The 16,346-nt window shown below is 42.3% G+C and overlaps 1 protein-coding gene and 1 long non-coding RNA gene across 3 annotated transcripts in view; both read left to right on the top strand.

Annotated features, from left to right (window-relative positions):
- LOC123365755 overlaps window positions 1-1,336 on the top strand; it is a 34,304-nt gene extending 32,968 nt beyond the window's left edge. Inside the window, exons 6-7 of the long non-coding RNA XR_006577740.1 lie at window positions 706-753; window positions 1,059-1,336. This is a non-coding gene — a long non-coding RNA (uncharacterized LOC123365755). The remainder of the gene's footprint in view (window positions 1-705; window positions 754-1,058) is intronic.
- A 5,599-nt stretch (window positions 1,337-6,935) lies between these two features.
- The window catches only part of AMD1 (adenosylmethionine decarboxylase 1), a 43,200-nt gene continuing 33,789 nt past the window's right edge, over window positions 6,936-16,346 (top strand). The window contains exons 1-2 of one of the 2 annotated variants that reach the window (XM_045010411.1): window positions 6,936-7,151; window positions 7,196-7,388. In XM_045010411.1, coding sequence (XP_044866346.1) covers window positions 7,258-7,388 — 131 coding nt within the window. In that variant the 5' untranslated portion in view covers window positions 6,936-7,151; window positions 7,196-7,257. Of the gene's footprint in view, window positions 7,152-7,195; window positions 7,389-8,282; window positions 8,400-16,346 lie in introns of those variants that run through there. The other variant, XM_045010412.1, reaches the window with a different exon arrangement.

Consider the following 16,346-nt stretch of genomic DNA (forward strand, 5'->3'; position numbering starts at 1 on the left):
GCTACAAATGGAGACTGAGTCTCTCAGATAAAACCAATGTAGAAAACATAGAGGGAAGGTTAAGATTATATTGCTACAGAAATATTTACCAAAGGTAAGGTCATAAAGTGCAACTCACTTAAATGGAAAACAGATGAAACATCAAAAAAAGCCTGATTTTAAAATCAGGTTAAAAAAAAAGAAAAATATTTTCTGTATGCATCTCCTATACCTCTATGATCAGAACCAATTTTATCCAACTCTAGGAAAAAGTGTTGCCCTCCTATCCCCAAAATGGATAAACTATTACTTTTGTATTGTCCAAAAACAAGCTCTCTGTCAAGATTAATTCTAGAGCAAGTTTCAGAGCTGAGTCATGATCTGTATTTAAAAGGAGGTTTTATTTTGGAAATGCTGACACAAGCTTAGCTATAGCATTGCCATCAGTGAATGCTGCTATAGTAAAACTTAAATCACACTGCCACTGAAAAAGTATAATAGGTTATTTCAGTTGTAAGCCATGCATTTTTAGAGTTCTAGGCAGTTAAGCCACACAGATTCTACTCCTTTTCAGTATGGTAAATACCTTGTAATTTAATTTATAGGTGAAGTATTGTACAATATATAAAATTGTGGCAGAGACACTTTAATTTTTTATCATAATGTTGCCAAGTCTCATGATTGTATTGTAAATCTTGTGACATGTAATCTTTTTCTTACACCCAGCTCCTGGATTCATGTGGCTATGTGGGAATCTCATCTGTTTTTTATAAGGTAAGTTTCCATCCTTCATTGTTGCAAAGAGAAACTTAAAAATGTTGAACCACAAAAATTCAACATCAGAAGTAAAAAAAAAAAGAACTCAAAGCTATTATTTTTAAAAAATCTCATTACTTTCAAGCAAACCTCATGAATTTGATGCCTGGCTCATGATTTATTTTAATGCTTAGTTTTGGCAATATTATCATAATTTTAATATTGTAAACCTCTGGTTCCCATTTGAAGTATTCACTTACCGTATATAAACAGCCTTTCTACAATATTTTTGTGATTGATGTGATGAATTATCCTTACATCAGGTTGGTTAAAACCCACCATGAACAATCCCAGATCTCTGCACAAGCTAACACTGTGATGGGAAAATGGAGCATTCTAATCACCTAGCTTCCTTCAGTGAACTCTATGGAAAAAAACTCAACATGTGCTACCTCCTACAAAGGTGTGTGTAATTCAGAACAAGAGGAAACAATATTATCTGGAGTTGAGCTGTGGGTTTTCTTCTCTTTGTGCTGTTTAGCTGAAGCAAAGGCTTATAGTTTATTCTTTGTTGTCTCTATAAAAAGCCTTTTCAATTAATTTAGACCATAGCTCTTGTCTGTGAGGTCTTAAAAGGAAGAGAATGGCTTTTCTCTTCTTTGTAAATAAAATACTTGCCTAGTGCTAACATTCCATCCATCTGCGGTTGATTCCTTTAATTAATTTCTATTGCACTGTCCAGTTTCTTGATATCTACAAAATGTGATCTACAAAAGATCTTTAAAATTTGGGTTTGTGTCTTTTCTTGCAGCTTTATGTGTATAAAGAAGGCCTGATGTGTTTACTTTTAAAACAAATTCCTTGTATTTTACCTTTAGAAATATCAGGCATGTAAGTCTAGCCTTTTCTGGGTTTGCTGGAGAATGGGGAGGCAAGGGGGTATCTCAAGATATGAAAGTTTGCCATCCTTTCCATTAGATGTATATTCTGGAAACTTTTACAAGGTCTCCTCCTAAGTGCGCATAATGCATTTAATTAAAATGGCATTAATATGGTGGGGGGGGGGGGGGAAAGAGTTCTAAAAAGTCTAAAATTCCTTCTCAATTATTACTCAGCTTTCAGTTTCTTACTATGCCAGTTTCTCTAGTTCTTCAGTCACCAGTGTCTTTCAGAATAGACATAACCTGAATTTCTAGTGTAAAAAACCAAGACTGTAACTATGTTTTTGGCCAAACAAAACAAACACTTTAAATTCTTATACATCATAAAGAAACAAAAAGGGAAATAAGCCCAATTTTTCCCCCTTTGAAGATCTGTAACTAATTTATACCTTGTTAAAAGGTGGCATTTTTCATCATCATCATCATTGTGGCAAATCCAAATGGGATGTAGCCTCCTTGCAGATGGAGTGTCAACTGGATCGATCTCTAGCTAGATTCTTAAAGTGGTCTGGTGGTATTGGTAAAGAGGAAAATCACTTTTTTCCTCTCATAGGGGAAACAAAATTGTGATACTGAAGAGAAGTCATCCCACCTCCCTCTCTCTGGGTCATCAGTTTGACCCCATTCTTGCAAACACTTGTATGTGAGTAACTTTTACACAGGAGTCCTACAAAGGACTTCAAAATATGTCTACTTGTGGGCATAAAGTTAAATGTGTGTAAATATTTACTGTCAAAGCCTTTGTTTGTGTACTGAATTCCTTTTGATTGAAATCAAGTGAGCCATATGGGGGAAAGGGAAGGTGAAAGACACACCCAGTATGTTTATATTACCATTATAGGGTATGGGGCATTCCACTGAAGTAAGTTGATGCTTTTTTTGCAAGCACAGTTTAGAAGATCAGGCCCATAAGGAAAGAGTTTGGGATTGGTTTTTGTTTGTTTGTACCATTTAATCTGTTGATTTTAGGGATTTCTAGGGTCCTAACTGTAATTTTCCTATTTAGTATTAGTCACTAAAAGTCATCACTATCTCAGAGGTATCAAAGTACTACTGATCCTATATTTAAGTTTAAGAGTTTTAAAACAAATCCTTTATTTTCAGTCACACAAATTTAACAAAAATAATTTCCAGTTGCGATTGTGAGACATACTACAAAAAGATTATTACACATACAAATATAAAACAACTTAACAGTGCCAAGATCTTCCCCTGTATTTATAGTATATAGAAAAAAGTTATTAACTAGAACACATTGCAACAACTATTCAGCTAAGTGTTCCTGAACAGTGGTTTCAGCTAAAAGAACAAAAACTAAATTTATCATTCTAAACAGTAATATTAATCAAATATGCATGAATACCTAGTTGACAATCATTGCCAAACAAAGATGAGCTGAGAATCAGTGTGAAAAATTTAATATGAAAAATAATAACTAAGATTTACTTATGAATTATACATTTCTTACAAAGATGTTACAAGATATCTATTGTTAAAGTGCCATGTTCACTTACTGTGCTATATGAATAAGAAAACATTTTAAAATATATACTATTTATTTTAAATATAAATACTATTATTATAACATTAAAAATCTCCATTTCTGAGGGGGGTTCATATATGAATATTGTTTTAATTAACATTTTTTACATATATACACTTTATTCTAGAGGCAACATGAGCTGAAGGAAGTACAGAGTTGTGAGTCAAGAACACGAGTTCTTATTTTTGCTTCTCACGCACTCACTCTGAGGCATTGAACAAGTCACTTAAAAAGCTCTTCCTATGAAACTCAGACCACCAACCTCTGTCTTAATATCTCCACTTGTGAAACGGGAATAAAACTTACCCGTCACAGCAGTGTTGTGAGGATTAATAAATTAATGTTTGTAAAACCCACTACTATGGCATCTGGGCATCTATTAGCTTTTACATTAGCTCTTTAGTTCATATTACTTGCATCAAAATTGAAATTCTTGGCCTGAGGGTGTAATTTACCTTTAAAAAACTTCACTGACTGATTATTTAATATTTTATGTATTTTTCTTTTTGGCTATTGAATAATTCATTTTAAGTAAATTGTGGGAAGGTCACAATAACTTTTTTTTTTAATTAAGGCATAATTTTCACAATACTGGCCAGTTATTACATAAGAACTATTTATCTTTGCTATTCAGCAAATACAGAATTTTGCAAGGCATAGCTAAATATTCAAGTTATTGTAAGGATATTTTCTGCACAACCAAGCAGGTCCACAGGTACCTTAGAAACCTAGCAAAACAGACAACCACTGCTTACTGTAGCATACAAAACCACTGCTAATTCCTGAGTTCACAGGAACAGGTTTATTTCAGCATAGGTACAAAGTGCCACACCCCAGTGATTTAACTAAGGTATATCAGGCAAAGGATTGACTGTACGTACAAACAAGGTGTACATAAACAAAGGCAAAGACTTAAGTCTCCATACACTCTTTTATACTCAAGATGACACCATACTTTTATCAACACCACTCTCCTCTTATTTGTCACATAATAATATTTTATGACCAAATACAAGATTCCACATTACACCCTAAATTATATAGCTTGTTTATCTATTATTAATAACAAAACTATTAATCTTAATATTTGTCAGAGGTTTGTGGGATTTTGGGGACTTTCTTTGTTTACCCTGATTATATTTGTCTGGGTCATCATAATCTCTCATTGTTACTTCATCCTTGGGAGCTTGTCCCCAAATCGACGATATTTCAATAACTGAATAACAGGAAACATACTAAGCCAAAAACATTGTTTTGTACGCCTTTTGAAAAAAAGGTTATTCGAAGGTTCATGAATCAAACTAAACTAACCCTTTATTTATATTGATTAGGCACTTGCATTTTTATATTACTAGCTAATATGTTATTTTTATATATATATATAAAAATAAAAGATCCATTCAATACACCTATATCCTTACTATTTTACCTGATGTAAATTCACCTAATCATTGCGCTTTGAAAAATATTAGTAAACTCTGAGCTTGCCATCAGAATTTTATTGGGCTCCTAAAAGAGGGTCAGATGGAAGGACAGCACTTTGTATTTTTTATTGATATCTAATATAATACATCAGAATAGCAACTGGTTGTGTACAAGAAATCCACTATACAGCCCCTATATAACAAACATATAAAACCCATGCCTTGACTATTTTGACTGTTTTTAGATGTAGACACTAACAATGGATAATTAGCAAGTAAATAAGAGAACTATCATTGCTAGTTACAACAGACATAAAAACAAACCAGAATTTCCACAAGGTAAATGAACAACTTGTGTTTGCAGAGAGAAATTTTCAACACTAACATTTGACCCACTGAAGCAGGGAGCTGGCTGTAGTTACTGCCTTGTATGTAAGTAGAAATGGGAGAACCAAGGCTGCTAAATCAAGATGAATGTGGGAGGGCAGCACTGGGCTGGGAGTAGTACAGATACATAAAAACAATGAACACTTTTGCCTAGAAACTGGTCAAATCTGTCTTGAAAGTGCACAGTCTTCTTTATGTGCACAGACTAGATCAGCAGAAACTAGTTTTTTCTATCTGTATCCTTTTAAAGTGTCCTTGGAAATATGTGATACAGAGAATAAGCAAATCAGTCAACAGTATGACTGAACTGTGTTTTGCAGAGGAACCCCTCCACCCACCACATTACCGTTTTTGTTCCCTCACACAGATACACAATTTCTCTTAGCAGCTGAAAAATAGCCATTCAACCAGCTATCCACAAAATGAGAAACCCCTGTACAAAAGGAATATTCTCCAGGGGTTGATTCTACATACTACACAGCCCCCTTTTTTTTTTTCAAGAATGGTGTAAAGGGGCTGAAGCAGTATGGGGAATTTGTCCATTTTCTTTTGCTCACAGACATTCTTTCATCACTCCCTCTTTGGAACTGATTTTTCGTTCTGATCAAGGTATGCTCAGCACGGGACAGAAATGGGCAAGGACAAAGATGGCTTTATGCTGCCTTTGGGCTCCCTGTATTCTGGGGCTGGTGGTCGCCAGCATCCAGCTGCCTATTAACCCAAGGTGATGTTCTGGCAGGCAGGGATAGCTGGAATGTGGAGCTACTCTGACTATGCACCCTGTCCCTTGGTCATGCTCCCTATATCAAAAAGCTGAAAAATGGTGGTTGGCATAGAACAGTAGCGCTATAAGTTCCCCTCCTGGGAACTTTCTCACAGGAGGAAATCCCAGCTGCCAAGATACAGTGGCTTTACAACCCCTTTGCACATACAGAGCAGCATAAAATGGCCGTATCACAAGCAAATATTGTATCCTCTGTAACACCATCATCTGATGATCTCTGTACTGTACTTTGCTCGCTCACTCTCCCATGCCCTGTCTACATAGAAATTGTAGTCATTTAACTAAATTAGTTTAGAAACTGCTTTCATTAATTTGGTGCATGGACACAATCAGTTTAAGAGTGCCTTATATCAATTTACCTTGAGTTGATACTTTATCAATTTAAAAAAAAAAGATTTAGTTAAGTCTGCACTACTTTTGTGCGTAGACAAGACCTCACACACATGCAATCACCCCTTTTTCTTTCACACATACATTTTCTCTCTCTCTCAGAGGTTATTTCTTATACCCCTGCCATGTCTGAACACAAAAGTTGCACCATTTTAACCGAAATTAATTTTTAAATTAAACGTAGTTAAATTGTTTTAGTTAAACTGGTGCACACCCCTTTGTGGACACGCTTACATCTCTTTACAACTGGCTAATGTTGATTTAGTTTAATACACTGAGGTTTGCACCAAGCTGAAAAAAACTACACTTTCTCCCCTATTCACCCCCTTTCTTTCACACAAGTAGCTTGTGTCAGACTCCTCCCTTCTCAACCTCAGGAACAGTGACATCCCTAGCCCCATACCTCACACTTAAACACCTTCTCACCGCTCTCCGCTCGTTCCCCTTATGCCCCTCACACCACACACACGCCTGCTTTCCCCGTGTCGCTCTCGCTCGCAGTCCCATGCCTGCTTCCCCACTCACTCAGCTCTCTCTGGGCGGGCTGCTCTGGAGGGTGGAGTCGAACAGGCCGAGGGGAGTTGACAGGCAGGTGCGATGTCCAATGGGAGCTGGGAGAGTGCGGGGCCGAGAGGCGCCTGTCCAATGGCCGCGCTCGGCGGCCAGTTCCCGGTTACCTGTGCGGGTATAAAGGCGGCTGCGTGCGCGGCTCCCCCTTGCTTACACAGTATGGCCGGCGACATTAGCTAGCGCTCGCTCTACGCTTTTCTCTGCAACAGGGGAACACACGGAATACAAGGAACCGAACCGCCTCGCCTGCCCCGCGCCCGCCCGCCCGGACTGTAACCCCCGCGCTCACGCCGCAGCCGCCGCGCACCCGGGCGGTTTCGCTGCTGTTGGTTTTGTTGAAGGGTCACATAACGTTATCTGCTGGAAGGTGACTCGCGGCCGGGGACCCGGCGGCGGCGCGGCCCGTGCAGCAGCAGCAGCCGCCGGGGCGGCCGCCGGGCTGGGGTTAATTTCTGTGGTTGTTGGTTGCCGAGTTGTCGCGCCATGGAGGAGAACGGTGCACACTTCTTCGAAGGGACCGAGAAGCTGCTGGAGGTGTGGTTCGCCCGGGAGCAGCCCTCGCCGCAGGAGCCGCACCAGAGCAAGGGGTCCGGCGATCTCCGCACCATCCCCAGGTTGGCGCGCTGGGGGGGCGGGCGCAGAGGAGCCGGGCTGCCGCCGGTGGGCGCCGCGAGCCGCTTCGGGGTGCGGTTGGGCTGGGGGGAGGGGCGCGCCTGGCGCTTTTCCGGGTGAGGCTCTGGGGAGGGCGGGGAGCTGTAACCGTCCCCCGGCCTGAGGCGCGGCCTGTGCTTGCCCGGGGTGCCGGCCTGGCTCCGAGCCACCGCCGGCCTCACGCGGAGTGTGACCTTCCCCTGCCCTCCAGGGGCCCCGGGCAGCGCCTCGCTCGCAGCCCGCCCGCGGCGCGGTCCGGCTGGCTCCAGGAGAGCGCCCTCGGGCCCGGCGAAGGTGTTAGTCAGTGACTGGGCTCTGCGCAGGAGCCATGACACCCGCCTCCACCGCGTGGAGCCCGTAGGGCCCTGCTGGCAACATGTGCTGACGGGCCAGGGGAGCCGCGGTGTCCGCGGGGCAGGGGTGTAGCGGGGGCAAGTGTCGCAGTGCTGCCCGCGGCCCGGCGCACGCGGAGGGGCCGCAGCTGCAGAGGCTGCTGCCCTGTGCGCACCCGCGGCTTGAGTCTGGATTCGGCCAGCGCCTGGCCCTTCCCCTGATAACGAAACCCAGGGGGGAGCCGCCTTTATGGCGGGGCCCCCTGCTGCCAAGCGACCGGACTGAGGAGAAAGGGGTGAGCTACCCGTAGACCGGCGTGGGCTGTCACATGTGTCCAGACCCTCATAAGAGTGTGTATCCACTACCTTCCCCCGCCCACGGAGCCTGCAGTAGGGAGGGGGCGATCGTGTCGTCTTCCTCTGCTGCGGAGGCAGGGCTGGGGGTTCCCTCATAGTGGGTATCGCAATAGCTCCAACTCTCTAATGCGTAGAGCGGATTCAGATAACAGCCTCCATCCCCCGCAGGAACTATTAATCCGTGGGGATCCCCTGTCTGTGGTTGTGGCGCAGTGGGGCGGTCTGGCAGGCGGTAGGGAGTAGCCCCCTCCCAATGCTGAAGTGTGGCTGGAATCACGATTACACGTGAGTTTCCTGGCTCAGCCTTCCCCTCGTCTCCTCTTCTCTTCCCCCCCCCCCCCCCCCCCCCCCCCCCCCCCCAAATCGGGCTGCCTTTCCTATCCCATTGACAAATTCAAGCCAATGAGGTTTGGATCTGGGGCTGTCGCCCAATGGGTATTTCAGGAATGTGCTGGCGCTTCTTCCACCCTCATTCATGCAGGGGGGAGGAGAAGGCTGGGTCTCTCCTGTGCACGTGCTTCTAACTATTCTGCCTGACGTGGTAAGGACAGCGTCTCTGAGCTGTGGCTGCTCTGTTTTGTTAGTGCAGTATCTAAGACAAACCTGCTGGGCCACAGGTCTTTGATTTAAAGTGTTGGGCGTGACACATGAGGTTTCTGCTACTCTCTTCACCCACGAAAGCTCATGCTGCAAAACGTCTGTTAGTCTATAAGGTGCCACAGGATTCTTTGCTGCTGCTGCTACTCTAGGTTGTCTGACCAGTACAGTGTTGTGTTGCCTGGGGAGGGGTGTCTGCCTAGAGTTGCACATCTGTACTCCCTTTGAGTGCTTGGACTGTAAAGGTGGTTAGCAGAAGGATCTTCCACTGAAGTGTTGCCTTCAGATGCTGGAGGTCAGAAGGAAATTAAAATTGTGAATCTTAGTTGTAGATATGTATTTTTAATCTCAAATTTCTGCATTTAGTACTGTAGAATGAGCATGGGAAAAAGCTTCTATGTAGTTTACATACTGTTTAGTTCAGGCAAATGGAGATGTGTAAGAGAAGTAATGCTACATGTGCACCAGGTCTCTGAATATACCCAAGTTGTTTATACATATATTTAAGTAGTGGCACAAAATATATTTGAGTACCATGAACCATCGCTGTTCTGAGGTGCTTACTGTCTGAAGGGGAAAAGGTGGATACAACATACAAAGCAGAGTGGTCAGGATGATGACTGGCACACCTTAGTTCCATGGCTATCTTCCTAACTTCCTTTCCATCTAGCAATTATTAGTTGGCAAATTTCTGGCATATTATTGCAGTAGAAGCAGGTCTTAATAATTTGAATCACAGGAGACATTGCAGATCAGCTCAGCAAAGGCCTCCCATGTTCAGAGGGCAGCAGAAATCCTATTGGAAGAATAGGATTGATTGTATCCAGGCTAGCATCCTGGGTGCAGAAAAGCTTTTGATTTGGAAAACATACTATCAAGCTCTTTGGAGTAGCTCATGGGTCAGAGTGCCTACCACAGGGCAGACTGTCAAGAAGTAGGGCAAAAATACCAAATTGGTTGAGAGTTCTATACTTGGGTTTCACCAAGTAACAAGTGCAAACTCAAGTACGCAGCCGAACCATAGAGTCTCAGATCCCTTGACTTCTCAGGTCTAGTTTGCCAACCAGACAAACTTACCTTTGTGATGGTCCCTTACATCAAAAATCACAATATTCAGGTTACTCCTAGTCCCAAAGGATCACTCACCCTTGGTCAGTTGCACCTTAGACCTCATAACAAAGACAACACTTAGTTGATTATAGGATTGTCCACCATCTGAATAGTTATTAACTAAGAAAAAGAAATAACTTCGAAGGTTAAAGCAGGTAAACATACATGCACAAATGAGTTAGTTTTAGGTTTCCTCTGACAGATACAAGGTTTCCTGAATTGCAGTTCCATTTACTCAGCGGCAAGGTTTCTGTGTCCTGTCCCTCCTAGTCCATTTGGGGCATGCAGGGGTACTGACTTTCAGTGGGAGCTGGGCACCTAAGTGCTCTTAGTGCCTTGGAAAATCTCACCTTTAAAATAGAACAGTAAAACTAATTAAACCAGTGCAAGTTGTATGTAGAGAAGGGCTTGTTTGCCAAATCTGTAGCTCTAGAAGTATGGAGACAGAGGCCTAAAACTTACACTTCAAGAAACTAGGCACACTTATTTGTATGGTGTATAAGTTTTGGGAAGTCATTTCTAAATATGGTTTATTGCTTTTCAAGGAATTCAGAGCCTATTAAAGCTCACTTTTACTTATGAAATCATAGCTACTGACTGTATTTTGAACAGCCACTCAGTCGTCTCACTTTTTAAAATGTAATCAAAGATTTAAGAACATCTATGCTTTGATTCGTGGGTCTTAATTACCACGAGATCCAGAAGAAAATAAGTTAAAATCTTGTGTTGAACAGTACTGCATACTGTTTTCTCTAATTGAAAATTCCTTATACTTAAGTTTGTGTTGGCACATCCCCAATATGTACCAATTCCTCTGACAAACAAGATCATGTAGAGAAGTTATAAAAATTTCCTCATGGAAGAAATCTATATACCTAATTATACTGAATATTTAGATTACTGAGCATTTAATTGTAATACTATTACAATTAGTGCAGTTTCTTAAAGTAAATCTTCATATGTGAACTAAATTGGTGAAGGCAATTTGAATACAAACTTCTGAAATGCTTACATCAAACTCTGCAAACATCCATATTACACAAGTTAGCATTGCTCTTCTATTAAAATGATAGTTAAATATCAACACTTTTAGTGTTAATTGGAACCAAATAACTAAAACCTTTCTTTATAATATGCTTACAACTAACTGTAAACTTGCCCCTTCATGCTCTGATGGACACTGCAAGACAAAAATAGGCAGGAATCATAAGATAAGAACTCGGGGGCATTCAGTACCATTCTCTGCAGAAAGATCTTTTCCATTGGTGATGCTACACTTTTAAGCTTGCTTTACAATTCCATGGTGGTCTTCACTACTTGGTTTGAAACTAAGTGGAATTGTCAAAGATTACTGGGAGGTGTAAAAAATCTTCATGTGTATAAAGTACAGTGAACACAATTTGCTTCCTACGTAACTTTGTGCTTCATCTTTAGAATTCTCATAGAGCTTTGGTAAAGATTAAGTCAATTTTCTTGTAGAGAGTGCTTGGGAAAAGTTTACTTTTTTCCTCATGTCACTAATGCTGGCAGTCTGACGTTTCCATCTAGTCAATGTGGACCATACTTACCTTCAGATAGTCCACCTCTCTTCACATTCAAAATAGCACCATATACCTGTGGCAACTACAATAACTGCATATATGGAAAAGTAGTATTAGGAAAGCTTGTGTTTTCAGCTATATTTTAAATCAGTTTAGCAACTGAAATAAGGAATAGCTAGCATCATATGACTGGTCAGCTCTCTGACTACCAAGAACTTTTGTAATGCATTATACTCAGTTTAAGAGCTGAATAATTAGCATAAAATTAAAAAGCAGACCATACCAGAATAAATCATAATGATGTAGTCATAGTAGTGACAGTTCTGTTTAGATAAAAGTTTAATTGGCATAGAGTTGCATTGCACACACTTGCTTAAAGCAAGCAATTACTTAGCTGCCATTTAATGCTTTGGATGGACTTCATTCAGCTTGAGGAATTGAGTGAATCTTTGCTTCTAGATTTAAATTGTTGGCCATAGAATGCTCTTGTACTCTCTACGATGTAGCCTGAACTTAAATTCTGGTAATGTGTAAGAAACATAAAGTATGTACTAAGGTACCCTTTGAACTACCAGGCAAACATAACTGATTTACATAATTTCTTCTATTACTGAATGTAAGTTCTGAATCAGTATATGAAACAGTTTGAACCTGAAATATGTAATGGCTAAAAACAGCACAGTTTACACCAAATGTGGATTTAAAAAAAATAATTAAATATAAACTCATTTCAAATTTAATTTGAAATTTGCAGTTGTTTAAGGCCTAAACTTACTATGATCTATTTTTGTGTTTAATTTAAACGATTAAGCAGTACATGTTTGTAGCTGATGTTTTAAAGTTATACCACTGAACTGCTGATGGAAGTTGTTGGCTAAGTATCTGGAACCAGAGTTTAAATGCTGAACCAGCTTTTGACAGCAGAGAAGCTGCCCCTTCTGCAGGTGTTCAGGGAATATTTTTTTTTCAGTTCAGTTTGGTTCAATTACTAGTTCGTTCATAGTTAAGATATCATTTGAATGATAAAGCTGGAAGGATTGTTTTTATTTTCCAATCTAGGAATAAAAACCAGGTTTGAGGGGATGAGATGTACTAATTGTAAAATCTTGAAGGACATGGTGACCAGAAACAATAAGTTCAGATAATACTTTAATACATCAGTTTTAAAGGCAAAACATATTTTGATAAACTTTTAAATGTATCCAGCACATTTAAGGTAGTTTTCTTTAAAGTAAATGCTGTTTTTGTGTATTTTAATCAAATTTGAATTTCCATCTGAATAAAATTTTTACAAATCACAAAAAAATCTAGTAAGTCATTCACCATTTTTCTAACAGAATAAAAGGTAAAAATTAAGCATCTGAATAAATGTAAATTGTTATATAATTGTCTAAATACATGTGTAGATACAGTGCATCCTCCTGGTTAGCAAGATGTGTCAAGTTTAGTGTAAAGCATAGAGCGCCGAGTCTCCGTCCGAGCGCCTGAGCCCCGCCCCGATCCGAGCCGCGTGGGGAGGGGGCGGGGCTGGGAGCTCTGGGCTGAGCGCTGCGCTCGGCGTGGAGCTCCCAGCCCCGCCCCCTCACCACGCGGCTCTGAGCGGGACCGCCGGAGACGCGCTCGGGTAAGGGGGGGGGAAAAGCGGGACCCGCCGGGGCCGGGCCGGGGGAAGGGAAGCGGGACCCGCCGGGGCCGGGCTGGGGGGGGGGGGGGAAGGGAAGCGCTCAGGGCTGGGGCAGAGGATTAGGGTGCGGGGGGATGAGGGGTTCATGATGTGGGGGCGCTCAGGGCTGGGGCAGAGGATTAGGGGGGGGGGGGATGAGGGCTCTGGCTGGGGCTGAGGATTAGGGTGCAGGGTCCTAGTGCCTGCCCTCCGCCAGTACTGGCAAGGCAGGCTTCCCTTACCCTGAGCCTCTCCAACCCCAAACCCTCAGCCCCAGCCAGAGCCCTCATTCCCCCCGCACCCTAATCCTCAGCCCCAGCCCTGAGCACCCCCACATCATGAACCCCTCATCCCCCTGCACCCTAATCCTCAGCCCCAGCCAGAGCCCTCATCCCCCCGCACCCTAATCCTCTGCCCCAGCCCTGAGCACCCCCACATCATGAACCCCTCATCCCCTGCACCCTAATCCTCTGCCCCAGCCCTGAGCGCCCCCCCATCATGAACCCCTCATCCCCCCGCACCCTAATCCTCTGCCCCAGCCCTGAGCACCCCCACATCATGAACCCCTCATCCACAGCCCTCACCCCACACTCCAAACCTCTTCCCTAGCCCTGAGCCCCCTCGCATCATGAACCCCTCATCCACAGCCCAACCCTCTTCCCTAGCCCTGAGCCCCCTCGCATCATGAACCCCTCATCCACAGCCCTCACCCCACAGCCCAACCCTCTTCCCTAGCCCTGAGCCCCCTCCTGCATCATGAACCCCTCATCCACAGCCCTCACCCCACAGCCCAACCCTCTTCCCTAGCCCTGAGCCCCCTCCTGCATCATGTACCCCTCGCCCTCAGCCCCACAGCCCTCACCCCTGCACTCCCTCCTATCCCCAAACTCTGTCCCAAAGCCTGCACCCCCACCCCCTGCCGCAGCCTGGAGCCTGCATCGAGCACAGAGCCTGCATCCAGACCCCCTCCCCCACCCAAACTCCCTCCCAGAGCCTTAGGCAGTAAATCTAAGTGCGTGTTTTGTCCTTTGAGTGAGGTGCATTACTGAGTGTATATATTTATTAAAACTGCGCGCGCTTAGGGGAGGAGGTGGAGAAGAGACAGGGCAGGGGCGGGGCCTCATGGAAGGGGTGAATTGGGGGTGGGGCCAGGGGCAGCAAGGGGGCGTGTCAGTGATGCGGCCCTCGGGCCAATGCACTAGTCCTCATGCGGCCCTCGGGGTCATTTGAGTTTGAGACCCCTGGTGTAAAGGCTGTATTTAGTTACTTTAAAATACTTTATCTGCATCAGAGGGGTAGCTGTGTTAGTCTCGATCTGTAAAAGCAGCAGAGAGTCCTATAGTCTATAAGGTGCCACAGGACTGTTTGTTGCTTTTACCTGTTTTAAAGATTACCAAATGGTGAGACTCAACCTTTCTTTCGAAAAATAACTGAGGTACAAATGTAAAACGCAACTAAAATTGATTTAAATCAAGGTTTCTTGCTTGCTGTTTGAAATCATGATTAAAATTGGTAATTTAAATTTTGATTTAAATCAGTCCACCCTGTTATCAAGTTGCATATGAAATAGGGGAACTACTACAGGGATCCAGTTTTGTTATAGGTATGCTGTTTCTCCTGGGCAATGGAGATCTGAATGTGATAATTCATGAAAGTTGTCTCCTCGACTTCAGTGGAACTACACCTCTACCCCAATATAACATGAATTCAGCTATAACATGGTAAAGCAGTGCTCTGGGGGGCGGGGCTGCGCACTCTGGTGGATCAAAGCAAGTTTGATACAATGCGGTTTCACCTATAACGCAGTAAGATTTTTTGGCTCCCAAGGACAGCATTATATCGAGGTAGAGGTGTACTTTTGTGCATGAATAGACCACTCGCATGAGTGGGAATTCCAGAATGGGCCCTCACAGTTAATAGTTGCGGGTTTAGAATAAAAATCTGACACCACTGGTAAATCTTAAGGTTATTAGTAACCCATAGTTGAAGCAATAAGACACTAACTACATTGTGCACAGGTCCATACTATTTAGTACAGGTAGAATCTTAAGTACTGTTTGTATTTAACTATGACTGGTCTGTAATATTATATACAATTAGCTTTTATAGTAGCAATATGCATTTATTAGGCCACAAAGGAGCACAGTCTTGAAATAGCATTTATTCAAATAGTTAAGCAACTTAAGATCAAAACGTGCTTCCGTGCAAACATTTCTTCTTTCAAAAAATCTGAAGAGTCTGAATTCTTACTATTTTTAAATCCATCATTCTGTTTCAGATGTTACTCAGACATTTGTTTGATTCAGAGAAAAACAGCCACTTTTCACACCACCATCTTGGTGCATCAACTAAGACGACTTCATGTTCAGGAAAAAACTAAAAAGTACTTAAGATTAAGCTGACTTTTAAACATTGGGTAAAATATAGAACAAACAATTCAAAGGGGCATGCAATTTGAAATCTAGTCAGTTTAAAATAAGTTAAAAGTAGCTTCATGTTCTGGGCTTCCTAAGCCTCCTGACAATTTGAGTTTTCCTTTATTCCACATTAAAAATCTCACCTGTTGCTGCATTAAAAAAAACTGTAATTACTTTTAATCAAGTAGGAAAACGATAGACAGGTATTTCTAAGCTGATGTCCCTTTAGCTTTTACACATTGAAAAATATAATTGTAAATGGAGCATTATTCTGGAAAATAGTTTATCTATTGATAGCTGGTCTGCATTACAGCATTTCACCTTGGATTTTAAATGGCTGGCTATGAATGTCCCTATTATCAGACTGCTGACACTGTTCATTTAGCCAGCCTCCATATTCCTGCTTTCTGATTGCTGAGCATAATAATCTGACAGGCAATTAATGCAAAGCAATACAGCCTGACTGCCCTGGTCATTTCTATATGAATTCTCCCAGTGAACCATGCTTAACCTGCTAGTGAACTAGTTAAGACATAGTTCTGGATGGGCAGAAGATACTTTTGGAAGGGGCAGGGATATCTTTATACAAGTGATCGGGTATTTGAGTATCCTGTAATAAACAAAGTCTTGTGGAGTATGAAATGGAGTGAAATCCATCTTAAGTTGCTACCTTAGGATCAGCAAAAATCAGTTGCCTAGTTGAGTTAATCAAACAAAGTTGAATGAAGCTCTGAGAAACATTGTCTTAAACTTGTCTTCTGGAGATTCATCATAGGGTCTGTCTACACCAGAGACTTCTGCACATTGTCATTTCCTACGATAAATTTGTTACAATAATTTAAATAAAAAGCAACCTACGGCAGTGTCTTACCTCCAAATTGATCTGTACTGGTGCAAATCACTT

This window comes from Mauremys mutica, chromosome 3 (assembly GCF_020497125.1).
Source record: "Mauremys mutica isolate MM-2020 ecotype Southern chromosome 3, ASM2049712v1, whole genome shotgun sequence".
In the NCBI taxonomy this organism is placed as follows: Eukaryota; Metazoa; Chordata; order Testudines; family Geoemydidae; genus Mauremys; species Mauremys mutica.